The sequence below is a fragment of the Colius striatus genome, chromosome Z (genome assembly GCF_028858725.1).
Source record: "Colius striatus isolate bColStr4 chromosome Z, bColStr4.1.hap1, whole genome shotgun sequence".
NCBI classification, from domain to species: domain Eukaryota; kingdom Metazoa; phylum Chordata; class Aves; order Coliiformes; family Coliidae; genus Colius; species Colius striatus.
In genome coordinates, this window is record NC_084790.1 from 4,332,325 (window position 1) to 4,345,196 (window position 12,872).

Consider the following 12,872-nt stretch of genomic DNA (forward strand, 5'->3'; position numbering starts at 1 on the left):
TGAGCCTTGTGAAAATCCAAACTCTAACCTTCTTTAGCTAGATAGAATTATGCCATCCTTAAATCAAAAATGCTCCCAGTGAACTAGAACTTCCTTAAATGTACAATACCGACTATCCAGCGTATGAGCACAGGTCAGAGAAACCTGTTTGTAACACTTGTAACCAAGTGCCCCACATTCTTCCAGCTGTCGGTGCAAACAGAGCTTCCATTGTGGATGTGGTGATTTTGCTCAGTGGCGTATTAGAGAAGTCTGGCGTGGCTGCTTCTGTAGTAAATATCAAGGATTGTTTGGAACTCGTTGTCTGTAATTTTTGTAAATTTTTAATCTTTGAAACAATTGGGGCTATTCTCTGAATGTGTTTCCCACTGATGGTAACTGGGATGTTGCACTGCAGCTTGGCCAGGTTCCAGTTATGTTGCTACCAGCACTGCCAGCTCTTGAAATTATACTGCTGTGCTCATTCTCTTTGGCAGTTTCCCCGAAGCCTCAGCTGCTGGAATCAAGAAATCATGGGGGGGGGTTGGAAATCTCACTTAAAAAAACCTTCCCAACTCTCTTTGCTGCCTGACAATGTGGAGCACACCTGTCCAGAGACTCAGAAACCAGAAAGCAAATCGGAAGAATGTATTTACTGGTTTCTTTTTAAAGCTCATTACTCCCCAGACCCTCAGGATGTTGAGAAAGCCTGGGTTCCCTGAATGCTTTCACATAATAGCATTACTGTACCATCTATTTGCATATCACAAATACAGTCCTTATATGAAATCAAGCTGTGTAATCAACTTAAATGCTGCAAGGGAAAAAGTCTGAAGCATCACGTTGATACTTTTAACCTTTTTTTTTTTCCTGGTCACCCACAAGCACACGTAAAACTAGTTACCACTCTAAAAGAATCAAGTAATGTGACAATCATTTCAACAATATCCCTATAACGTTTCCATATTCTCGTGAATAATTAGTGTAACAAAGTAAAAGAATGTTGTTAATCACTGTAGCTTGACCCATCACATATATTTCCTAAAGAATTTCCTCTTAGAACCGTTTTCCTAACTTCCTGAAGTCCCACTCACATGATGACCCCCGGTGCTTTTATCTTTTTCTCCTCTAAGGTCATCTGAATATTCCGTCCTCTGGTGTACTCACTCTTTCTCTAATTCTCCGTGGAATCAGAAAATTGCTTAGGAAATCACGTGTCATTGCACTAAATTCAAATACAAGTTTATCCCTCATATACCACAAGATTTTCACACTCCTCCGCCATGTCTACAAAGGAGTGATTTCCTCGCAGCCTGGTTTTGCATTTCTGAAAAATGAGACTTTCACATTTCCTCTCCAGGTTAAATTTCTGGAACCGACAGGACAATGGCATCCACTGCAGGGACCAGATACAGCTTGATTCCTAAACAGAAATACAAACGTGGCAAGCGGTGCTCCAGACTGCGCTGCAGCAGCTTGGACACAGATTCCCAGCCCCTGTCCCCACTTGGGTATTTTCAAACTCTCCCATTAGAGATCTTTCAAATGATATTGGTTTATCTTTCAGGTGAGAGGCTGATAGCAAAGGTATTACTAACTCAAAAGTAACACAAAACTTCTCCACTTAGAAAAAGCCGTTGTTAGGGGTTGTAATTATTATTATTATTATGGGCCTATTATTATGGGGCAGCACTTTTTTCTGTTGTCTCCAGTGACAGGACAAGGGGTAATAAACACAAGCTGGAACACAAAAAGTGGCACCTAAACACAAGAAAAAGCTTTGCTGTTGAGGTGAGGGAGCCCTGGCACAGGCTGCCCAGGGAGGGTGTGGAATCTCTTTCTCTGCGTGCGTTCCTTTGCTCTTTGATCAAGGAGGGTTGGACTAGATGATCTCTAGAGGTCCCTTCCAACCCCCACCTCTCTATGATTTAAAGTATTTTAGCTTTTACCCACCTGAACTCATTTTAAGCTCTGAATTTTCAGCTTTTATGTGTGAAGGACTAGATGACTGAAATTTAAATTATAATTGCAAACTTTTTGAAGTGTTTTTTGCCTGTTATGTGTGAAAAGCATTCTTTAGATCTATCCATTTCTAATTACCACAGTTTGTTGGCAAAGGAGATAAAACAAAATTTAATTACTGTTTATTTGTAAATAATTTTTTTCCCCCTTGGACTATTTTTGAAGTAAGACAAAGTTATTGAGTAGTGAATCAGCATTTTCTTTGCAGTGAGGATTTACAAGTATACTGGGTTTTGCTTTTTCAGTGAAGGATATCAGCATGCTGAGCATGGTGTCGAAAGCCGTCAGCCACCACCTTATTAATTACATCTCAACCCCATCAGGAAACCGAAGGCTTATATGGCAGGACTTTCATAACCCTGAGCCACCTGGCAGGAGAGAAGGGTCCTTAATTTTAGAGCACTACAAATCTCTAGGTGATCTTTTAATGCAAATGGTAACAATTAGAGGAGAACCAAGCTCAGTTAAAAGGCTTCTTCTGTTCTATGCATTGATTAGTAAAATGAGGAAGATATGGCCCAAATTATTTGTGTGGCTCCCTCTGAAAGGGAAGTTCCTCCCCATGCCAAACAGCCCACTCAAATACCATTAACCAGCAAGGGGGAGGAGCTACATGAAACAATTGCAAAACCTCCTAGTTATGGGAAAAAAAAAGGAGAATGTATGTTCTCCCTCCTCTGTGTTTGTTTTTTTTCCTCCTATGGAATGGCAAGCAGGGGCTGGGCAGAGGCTCAGTTCTCAGTAGTAGGTGTTTCCAAATCCAGTTTGTTTGGACACCACCGCTGGAAACTGCAGCAGAAGCCAAAGGCTCCCAGGCCCTGTGCGGGTTGAAGGAGCGTGGCTATTCCCAGCTCCAGCATTCCTCAGCCTGGGAAATGGAGCTGCAGCACTTCACCCCAGCCTGATTCTGAAGTCACCCTCAACCCATTGCTCTCAGAAAGAATGGGTAGGCTGTGTGAGATGTATTGCAGGTCACATTCTGCTGCTTAGAGAAGCAGCATGCTCGTCACAGAAATGTTATCACAGTTGTCAGTGATGAGCATTCTGCTCAGCAGCTTTGTATCAGAGTTCACAGCCTGAAACGGGGATGAAGGACACATTTTCCTCTCACTCTTGGTTTAAGGTCAAAGTGAAAATGCCTGCACTTACGCTGTCATGTGCTAACCAAACCCTCTCTCTGTGAGAAGGTTCCTTTTGACTGCTGAGACCTCCTTTGGTAATAGACCTAGACCAAGATAACTCCATTTCAGAATTGCCTTTTGACTTTTCTGCTGATTTTTAAACCACATTATCTCTAATTCAGTCTAAATTCTATCAAAGCAGCAAATTAAACTACAATTTGATCTGTATTTACTTACTATTACCTATCTGATAAAACCTCCCCCACATACACACTTTTGGCAGAAAAAGCAAATGATGCCATGGTTGGATGCAGAATTACTGGTATGGTTTGAACTTAAGACACAAAAGGAACACTGTTAAAGCCATTTAGAGCAAAGACCTCCTGTTGTACGCAGTGCATATAGGCTTTGAGGTCTCTTAACATAATCTTAGTGTACAAAATGGCAACTTGCTATTTAAGTGTAGGTGTGAACCCCTTGTGAACTGTGGGCCTAGTAGTAAGAACAGGACCTACTCCAAACATAAAGATCATTGGCAATACCTATCAGAGAAAGGATCAAGAAAAATCAACAGAAAGGACAGGCCTCCATTCCTGAACAGGGTCTGTGTCAATACATAACTCTGACTTCCACTCAGAGGAGTCTGGCTCTGCTCACATGCGTGCTACAGTCTGTTGGCACTTGAAATGGGGTCAGAATTTCAGTCATTGTTTAAGAGGGACTCAAGTTAGAAATGATTGTGGTGCTGCATGGGAGAGTTTCTTGCCCAAACACAGGAGCAGCACCTTCTGCCCAACCCTTTTTACTCAACCTCATTTTTTCCCCGTGCCCATGAGGTCTGTATTCTGATTTGCTGCTACTCTCTCTGAACAGTTCTGACTCCTCCTCAGGGAGTCCTCTCCAGAGGCTGAGCTAGTCGATAGAAAATTGACTTGGCAGAGCTTTGGACCATATCCTAGGCTGATGAATAAATTACGTCTGTCATACAGGAATGTTAACACACTTCTAAATAAGGAAAAAGTCCATTTAGAGGCACAGCAAATGCAGAAAGTACTTTTTGACATTGGAGAAGTTAGGTAGTTTTTGGGAGGCTGACAATTCAGGAAAAAAAAAAACCAGTTTCCTTTGTCTTTCCCCACCCCCACAGAAAAGTACCTGCTTTTTCTATGGATCTCTTGATTAATTAACAAACAAGAGGTACACATTTGATGGTGTTAAAAGCTTCTGAAGAGCAAGCTGTTAACCCATTCTCTCTCAGTAACGTAGAAAAATACTCTGCTTAACAAACAGCTGTTCCACGCTATAATGAACTCCAGACTTTGACATCCTAAACACATACCACTTCAGTCCTGTATAGGAAAATTATTTTACCTCTTAGCTATGTTTTACATTAACACAGTGTAGAATATTTTCTTTTAAGACCATGTGGCTATCCTGAAAAAATTTTGGAAGCTCAGCTTTCCATGAGGTAAGGGGAAAACCAGCGTTCCCCAGGGTGCTGTTAAAAGAGGTGCAACAAGTAACATTTATTTCCAATATTTTTAACAGCTGTAATTCTCAAACCAATCCAGTAATCTTAATAGGGCTCCAACTGGGACCAACAGGGACTTTAAAACAACACAATAAACAAGTTACGGCACAGGGAGCCCTACCTACTCCCTGACAGCATTTGTTCAGTAGAAGATATTTAGCAAAAGCTCCTGCTACAAGACCATATGCCCCTTCTGCAAAGCACGGGGCCCTCTCCCCTTCCAGCAGCAGCTCTTTCTCTGCACCTCTGTGACTGTTTAAGCCCTTTTGGTAATGTATGTGCTGTGTACATACTCACAGCTGTGTATTCTCTTTGTTCACAGGCTTAATGCTGAAGAGATGTACTCTCTTGTTGCCTACCAAAGACAGACTGAAGTTCATCCACCGAGTTATCTCAGAAGTAAGTTCACACTCCTTCTGTGGGTATTTCAGACTGTCCCTGGCCCTTTCCATACCATTTCTATACACCAGTTGCTGCCTGAGTCGTGCCTTTTACTGTCACTTTGTTATTACTTTTAAGTAGTAAAAGTAACAAAACTTTTTAGTTGATTCCTCCCATGTAAGTTACTGAGTTGAAATCAGTCTCTTTTTCTTAACAGCCAACAAGCCCCAGCTGGCACAGAATCATAGAACGAATCACAGAATGGTAGGGGTTGGAAGGGACCTTTAGAGATCATCTAGTCCAAACCCCTGCAGAAGCAGGTTCACCTAGATCAGGTCACATAGGAACATGTCCAGGCAGGTCTTGAAGACCTCCAAGGAAGGAGCCTCCACAACCCCTCTGAGCAGCCTGTGCCAGGGCTCCCTCACCTGAACAGTAACATAGTTTTTTCTTATATTTAAGTGGAACTTTTTGTGTTCCAGCTTCATCCCAATGTCCTGTTGCTGGCTACTATAGAAAAAAGGGATGTCCCAACCTCCTGACACCCACCCTTTAGATATTTATAAATGTTAATAAGATCTCCCCTCAGTCTCCTCTTCTCCAGACTAAACAGCCCCAGTTCCCGCAGTCTTTCCTCATCAGGAAAATGTTCCAGTCCCCTGATCATCTTGATGGCCCTGCACTGGCCTCCAGCAGTTCCCTGTCCCTCTTGAGCTGAGGAGCCCAGAACTGGACACAGGACTCCAGATGAGGGCTCACCAGGGCAGAGTAGAGGGGGAGAAGAAACCCCCTTGACCTGCTGGCCACACTCTTCTTGATGCCTCCCAGGATGCCATTGGCCTTCTTGGCTACGAGGGCACATTGCTGGCTCATATTTAGTTTATTATCAATCAGGACTCCCAGGTCTCTCTCTGCAGAGCTGCGGTTCGACCCCCAGCCTGTCCTGGTTCATGGGGTTGTTCCTTCCCAGGTGCAGGACTCTGCACTTGTCCTTGTTGAACCTCATGAAGTTTCTCTCTGCTCAACTCTCCAGCCGGTCGAGATCCTGCTGAATGGCAGCACAGCCTCTGGGGAATCAGCCAGTCCTCCCAGTTTGGTGTCATCAGTGAATATCAGGCAGTTCTACTGAGATGTCCTGTCCCAGGATCAGTGGTTTTCCAACTTTTCTTTCGTTTGCGGGCTAATAGAAATTTTGCAGTAGCAGAGCACAGCTTTTTGCACAAATTTTACTCTCTTGAAAACAGAGTTATTCTTCTTACAGATCCTTTGCACACTTACTTGACCACACTTTTGAACTTCATGTTAAGCTGTAACATAGGTACTGTAACTTTTTTTTTCCTTATAGAACAAGGGAAGAGATTCCTTCTGAGTCTCTCTCAGCAATAGTGATGTACACAAGTAGTACAGAGAATTTTCAGTCACGGGAATTAGCTTACAGCCAGTTAAGATGAGTGACTAGCCTTTTGCACTTACAGGTTTCCTGTTTTAAACTGAGTGGTTGTCCAAATCCTCTGCAATGTTTAGGATTACAGTGCTACGGGGTATTTTTACAGGTACAGTATCCTTATGGAGAGAAGGCAAGTATCACAAATATGAAAGAAAATTGGGGCAGTTGTCTAAACTAATCTGTGTTTTTGCAAGATATTTAGAAAAACAAGATGGTTTTGAGGATTGGGGTGTATTGACTCACACTGTTCTGTGAATTTCTTTTCTGGATGTTAAAGTTGCTGACTTGGCTCCTGAGGATTCCGTGGTCTGATTTCACTACCAACCAGTCTGGGTTTTGATTAGCAATTTATTATCTAAGATGACATGGGAGAAGGGGAACATTTCATCACACAGCTTCAAGTTCACAAACCGAGAGCAGGGACAATTCAGTTTAAAAATGAGTGGCTACACACATCATATTACAGAATATTTTTGTTAGGTCATGGTGGCTTAAAATTGATTAAAAAATGTTTTAAAATCCATGTCAAATCAATTTAGTTCAGCAATCCACAACTTATTTACTGCAATGGCTGCTGTGATTGCAAATATGCAGTAAGACACCAAGGGTCGGATCTTTTTAACACTTCTTGAGAGGTTTGGTTTGTGAAGTGTTAGAATTGCCATAACTGCCAGGCTTTCCTGGAGAGTAACTTTGCTTAAAAAAATACAGAAGCAAGTTCTCACTTAGAAGAGAAAATCAAGTGCATTGAAGTCTTAGAAACTTGTGTGTATAGGTGTTTGTGTATTTGATCATACAAAAAAAATGTGATTGTCTCCCTGTGGTTAAGAGCTACAGGTGACTATTTGTGCTGGGACATTTGTCTTTGTAGCAAAATTCCTCTGTGCATTTTTCCACATAAGGTTCAAAAATAAGATTTTGGCCCTGAACGTGGGACACCATGAGCAGCTTTTGATTCTGGGCTTGCAGTAAGGCTCAAGTACAAGTCCTGCTGTAATGTACACAGCAGCTAATGGTCCCCCTGCACTCCCCAGGGAGCTGCTGCATAGGCAGCACTCTCCAGGTATGGCACTCCCATCCATCTTCTGTACCGTCCCTCTCCATCTGCTGACAAACTGCAGGTCTGGTTGTATTTATCTAATATGAGAAATGGCATTGTGACCTAAACCCGTGTCTCAATCTACACATTTTCCTCTCCTGTAATGTTCAGATCCTAACGTCAGGCTGGGATGAACTGGAGTGTCACCGCGTTTTTAACTTCCTCTGTGAGCTGAACAACTTACCCCGTGAAGTACAGACAGTTGTCAGCAGCAGACCAGGTAACCATGAACACAGACAAGAACACCCTTCAAAATCAAATTGCACTCTCATGGAGGAGTCAGGAAATGATTCTTGATGAGTGCAAACAAAAGCTGTCTAAAGTTGAGAATGTTTTAGCTCAGTGAAGCCCTGTAAGTACAAATCCTTTCCCGAAGTTCATGTTAGCTCCAAGATTATGCAGAAAGTGGGCATGCTAGAGCAAATACTTGGCCTTCACATAGATGAACACAGCTATTTTTTCTTCACCAAAAGCAAGGTAAGTGCTTTTGTCACTGACACATCCTGTAGTGCAGAGAATCAATCCATCATCAAACCAACATGTAAGTTATGTGCATACATAAACAGCAACATGGACTCACACCTTCCCTCCTGTACACTACTGCCAGTGAAATCACAGGGAGAGGAACCAACACAGAAATAAAGTGATGTGGTAAAAATATAGGTTGAATGTTTCTGAATATTTCTGATGTGGCACATGCCTGAAGAAAGCTGGTGAAGGGTCTGGAGAACAAATCTTGTGAGAAGCAGCTGAGGGAGTTAGGGTTATTTAGCCTGGAGGAGGCTGAGAGGAGATATGATCACTGTCTGCATCTGGCTGAAAGGGGGTTTTAGTGAGGAGGGGATCAACCTCCAGTAACGAATGATAGGACAAGAGGAAATGGGCTCAAAGTAGTGCCAAGGGAAGTTTAGATTGGACATTAGGAAGAACTTTTTCCCTGAGAGGGTTGTCAGACACTGCCCCAGGCTGCTCAGGGAGATGAGAACATCCCCATCCCTGGAGATATTGAAAAGATGCATAGCTGAGGTGCTGAGGGCCATGGTTTGTTTAGTTTAGTGATGGACTTGGCAGTGTGAGGGCAGTGGTTGGAACTGATGATCTTAAAGGTTTTTTCCAACCGTAGTGATCTTGTGATTCTATGAAATTGTCCTGTTACCCAGCACAAAATTGCGTGTTTCCCTGGAACACCTTCTACACAGCCATACACACTTCCTCCTGTTTCCACCAATTAATGCCAAAATCCAGAGCTGAGAGCCCCTGAAGGCATGCAAAAGGCAAGAACTTGCTGCAGAAGGGTACCAGAGAGCGTGTGGTACAGAGTCAATGTCCTGAATCATACCCAAAAGAGCCAGACTCATGAAGCAACCGCTGAGGATTTAATTCCACCCCTTCTAGATATTCTTGGGCAGCTTTATGAATATCCTTCTTCCTCCTCTTCTTACAAAAAAAAGACCCCCAAGTGCTCATCTGTATGAGTGGATTTACAACCCCTCCATTCTTTCATCTCAGGAAGTGCCTGGAAGCTGGAGCTGAGGATCAGGTTGTACTGCCGCAGGGTTTTATTGAACCACTGGATTTATCGGAGGGACTGTGCCTTTTGGCTGACTCGGATTTTAAAGCCTTGGCCCATGGTGAATCAAGCCCGCCTGCTGTATGTCATCTTTGGGCCAGTGTCCTCTCTTGATGGTGAGTAGTTCTGGGGGGGTGTAATGTTCAAAGCTTGTTCCCTTGCAGGATGAGGTGTTTGTGGAAAGCCAGCTTTACACAAATAAAATGTAATTGTGTTGCCTAGAAAGAATCCTTCTGCTGAAACAGATCTCACTAACACACAGCAAATACAGAAATTATATCGATATATAGTTTAGATAATAATAATATATATATATCTCCTTATAAAAGTTGCAATTCCAGTGAAGAAATTGCCCCTCTGTTCATCTGTCCTCCCCTGCTTGGGGCAGAGTTAGCTCAAATGCACCTCAACAAGCCCTGTGTTTCCCCGAGGCAAAGCATGCCTTCTCACTTTATTTTTAGACCTGGCTTTCTTGATATTGCTCTTAAATTGTGCTGCAACTACCACTGTCCCTACTGAAATGAGAAAAAAAAAATCTCACTGTCACAAAGACTGAACTGTGTTACCTTAATCCCCTCCTCTGACTCTGCTGCAAGCCTCAGGTCAGCACCCTCCTTGCTTAAAAGCCGAAATGATGTTGTCACTTAACGACAGTTGGGATTAATCTGTTGCTCAGGACACGTGGCTTGGCATAAAATGGTAGAAGGACCAAGTGATGAGACCAGTCTGAAGGGTCTAGCAGAAGCAATTAAACTGCTCTATGATAGAGAAGCTAGAGAATGGACAACTGATGATGTCATCAGTCTCGTGGATGAGCTCTCAGGTGTGGTTTTGCCTTTATCATTAGTCCACGCTCCCGTCCCCCCAGTCTGGCAGTCCCTGTGCTTCGTACATGGAGGCGTTTAAGAAACGGGCTGTGATGTTCATCACAGTAGCTGTGGTGAAACTGCAAAAGTCATTACAGGAGGAAGCCAGGCAGTAGCTGGGGATGAGAGAAACCCCAGCACCACTTACAAATTCTGGCTGTCTTTCCCTGTTGTGAAAATATTTCAGACCTTTAAAACTGAGGCCATGACTAGCCATGGCAACGTTGTCCAAGTGGTGTGAGCTGAAAACATCACGTTTGTTCAAGCCAAAATTCTGCTCAACCATGTTAAGGGCAACAACTGAAAGTTGGTTCTGGGTGAGACCATATCACAGAAGCTGTCAGGAAGAGCTCTAACTGAATGGCTGGTGAGAATTGCTGACCCAACTTCATTGCTGCTGTTGGAGTCATAAATTCTAGTTATCTACCAAAGCCAACAACTCATAACGTGTTGCAGGGTAGCCATTGTGGCACTCCTTTCTTTGTGTTGTGATTGCTAAATTCTCTCTGGTTTATTCCAAAGTGGTTCCCCAGAAGTGGATGATGGAGAACAATGCTCGGCTGCTTCATCTGAGTGGAAAAAACATTTGCTTTACATTCATGTCCAGCAAAGCTGTGAATGGGAGAACAGCCGAGTTAGCCAAGCTCACAGTCTTCCTGGCTTTGGTGAGTGCTGAACAGATCAGGCTCAGCCCTTTTGTCTCTTGAACTCCAGATTTACTTTCTCAGGCTTGACAGATGTTTTTTGTATCTACTCCTACAAACCAGAAGTAAATCCAGTGAGATGCTTGGTCCTCTTCCACCCTCTGGTATCCCTGTGAGCTAGCAAGGCTATCCTTGGGGAGTAAGAGCACTAGAATCACAGAATCGTTTTGTTTGGAAAAGCCCTTTCAGCTCCTGCAGTCCCAGCCCTGCCCTCACCCTGCCCAGCCCAGCACTAAACCACGGCCCTCAGCACCTCAGCTCCACGGCTTTAGGATCCCTCCAGGGCTGGGCACTCCCCCAGCTCCCTGTGCAGCCTGGCACAGGGGCTGACACCCCTCTCAGGGAAACAGTTCTGCCTCAGCTCCAATCTCAACCTCCCCTGGGGCAGCTTGAGGCTGCTTCCTCTTGTTCTATCATTCATTATCTGGGAGAAGAGACCAACCCCCAGCTGACTGCAGCCTCCTGTCAGGGAGTTGCAGAGAGTGCTCCTGTCTCCTCTCAGCCTCATTTGGTGGTATCTGCTTTGAGTCTTCTTCAACCCAAAGCCCCAGGCCCTCATACCTCAGTTGGAGAGAGATCTGGAGGTAGGTGGGGAAGTGGTGCCTCCCTGGCACCCACTGTGCCTGACTGTGGGCTGGGAAGTCTCACATTGAGCAAAGTGTGTGCAGGGGGAACTGTTCTTAAAAAGTTCTGCCTCAGCTCTAAACTCAGCCTCCCCTGGGGCAACCTGAGGCCGTTTCCCAATGTCCTGTCTCTCGGCACTTGGGAGAAGAAACCAGCCTCCACCTCACTGCAGCCTCCTGTCAGGGAGCTGCAGAGAGTGCTCCTCAGCTTCCTCTTCTCCAGGCTCAACACCCCCGTTCCCTCAGCCCCTCCCCATCAGACTTGTGCTCTAGCCCTTTCCCCAGCTTGGTTACCTGTCTCACACTCCAGCACTGCTATCTTCCTTGTGAGAGTTGTGAAGCTCCTTTGTTAGCTGGCCAGCAGCAACCTCTGTGTCCTCAGAAAAAAAAAAGCCCTGATTTTCCAAGGCATGGCTGCAACTGATCCACGAGGCCCGACAGTTAACGCTGAGATTTAATCCTGCCTTTTGGAGCAGCGGATTCATCACAGAAACATGTTTCCAATATCTCCTGTGCATGCCAGGTCTGTGAGAAGGATGTGCACTGCATGGACTGGGCAGTAAAAATGATGCAGAAGGTCTGCAAAGCTTTCATCACTCTAAGGGAGAAGAAGAACTTCCTGCAGTCCGTGGAGAATGCCTTTGCTCACGTGATGATGGACATGCTGCAGAGAGTGCTGTCAGGTAGGCCAGGGTGAGCTGGTGCTGACAGAGGCCCTGCACCATGCAGCCAGCACCTCCCTCCCTCCCCATCCAGGCAATTATTTGAGCTGTTTTCTCTTGTCCAAGGGATTCTTAGAGCCATGGGTGGTGAGACCAGAGCAGTGGCCTCGCTCCTTTTGAGCCAGGTAGACGTGGGCCAGCTGCCTGTTTGGCTCTGCAGGCTGCAGCCCTTCCTCCACAGCTTATTGGCCTTGACAAAACCTCGAGACTGATGACAAAGGCCAGTTTTTGCCTTAAATTGTTTACAATCCTTCTTGCCCATCTTTGGCCAAGGCAGTGAGGGGATTTAGGAGAAAGGCCCCCGGGGTGTTGCCCACCAGCCCTGCTGTCAGGTGCCGGTACCTGATGATACAGCTTAGCTGAGGCTGTTGACTCAGCGTCTGCCAAAACTACGTAATGAGTAAGATTTATCCTCCAAGAAGTCCTTAAGCCCCACTAATGACTTTCAAATGGTTTTGTTTGCCCTGGCAGGGGACCGTGACGAAGAGAACGGCAGCTTTTTTGAGCTGTTTCACTTTATAAATGCCCAGACAAACTTCCATAAAAAAATCATGTTCCTGAGCATCACGAGAAGCAACAGCAGCAGCCACTACATGCTCTGAACCTTACAGACTCTTGCTACACTCCTGCTGGATTTTTCTTCTTGTTCTTTTTAAGCATTTGCAAAGCAGTCTCAAATTATTTCTTCAGTTTCCATTCCAGTAACAAGCAGAGTAGCAGTGGGAGAAGCTGGTGGCACATGTGTCCCACTAGCTGAGTTTGCTCCTTGGGAGCTGCAGGCATTGGCAGCGAGGGTCAGACATGCAG

The 12,872-nt window shown here is 44.7% G+C and overlaps 1 protein-coding gene across 1 annotated transcript; it reads left to right on the plus strand.

The window, feature by feature from the left end:
* The first annotated feature begins 1,365 nt into the window (after positions 1-1,365).
* Positions 1,366-12,667, plus strand: FBXO47 (F-box protein 47). Its single transcript, XM_062017580.1, has 10 exons — positions 1,366-1,546; positions 2,247-2,417; positions 4,976-5,052; positions 6,510-6,587; positions 7,692-7,800; positions 9,090-9,266; positions 9,827-9,973; positions 10,539-10,681; positions 11,867-12,026; positions 12,537-12,667. Exons 1-10 carry the CDS (start codon positions 1,366-1,368, stop codon positions 12,665-12,667), a joined length of 1,374 nt encoding a protein of 457 aa, XP_061873564.1.
* Positions 12,668-12,872: the final 205 nt, after the last annotated feature.

What these genes read in the sequence shown, in the direction of transcription:
- FBXO47 (XM_062017580.1), top strand. Translation starts at nt 1,366, where the DNA reads ATGGCATCCACTGCAGGGACCAGATACAGCTTGATTCCTAAACAGAAA. An exon ending in TCTCGTGGATGAGCTCTCAG is followed by an intron (nt 9,974 to 10,538) that starts GTGTGGTTTTGC and finishes TTTATTCCAAAG; the next exon opens with TGGTTCCCCAGAAGTGGATG. An exon ending in GCTGCAGAGAGTGCTGTCAG is followed by an intron (nt 12,027 to 12,536) that starts GTAGGCCAGGGT and finishes TTGCCCTGGCAG; the next exon opens with GGGACCGTGACGAAGAGAAC.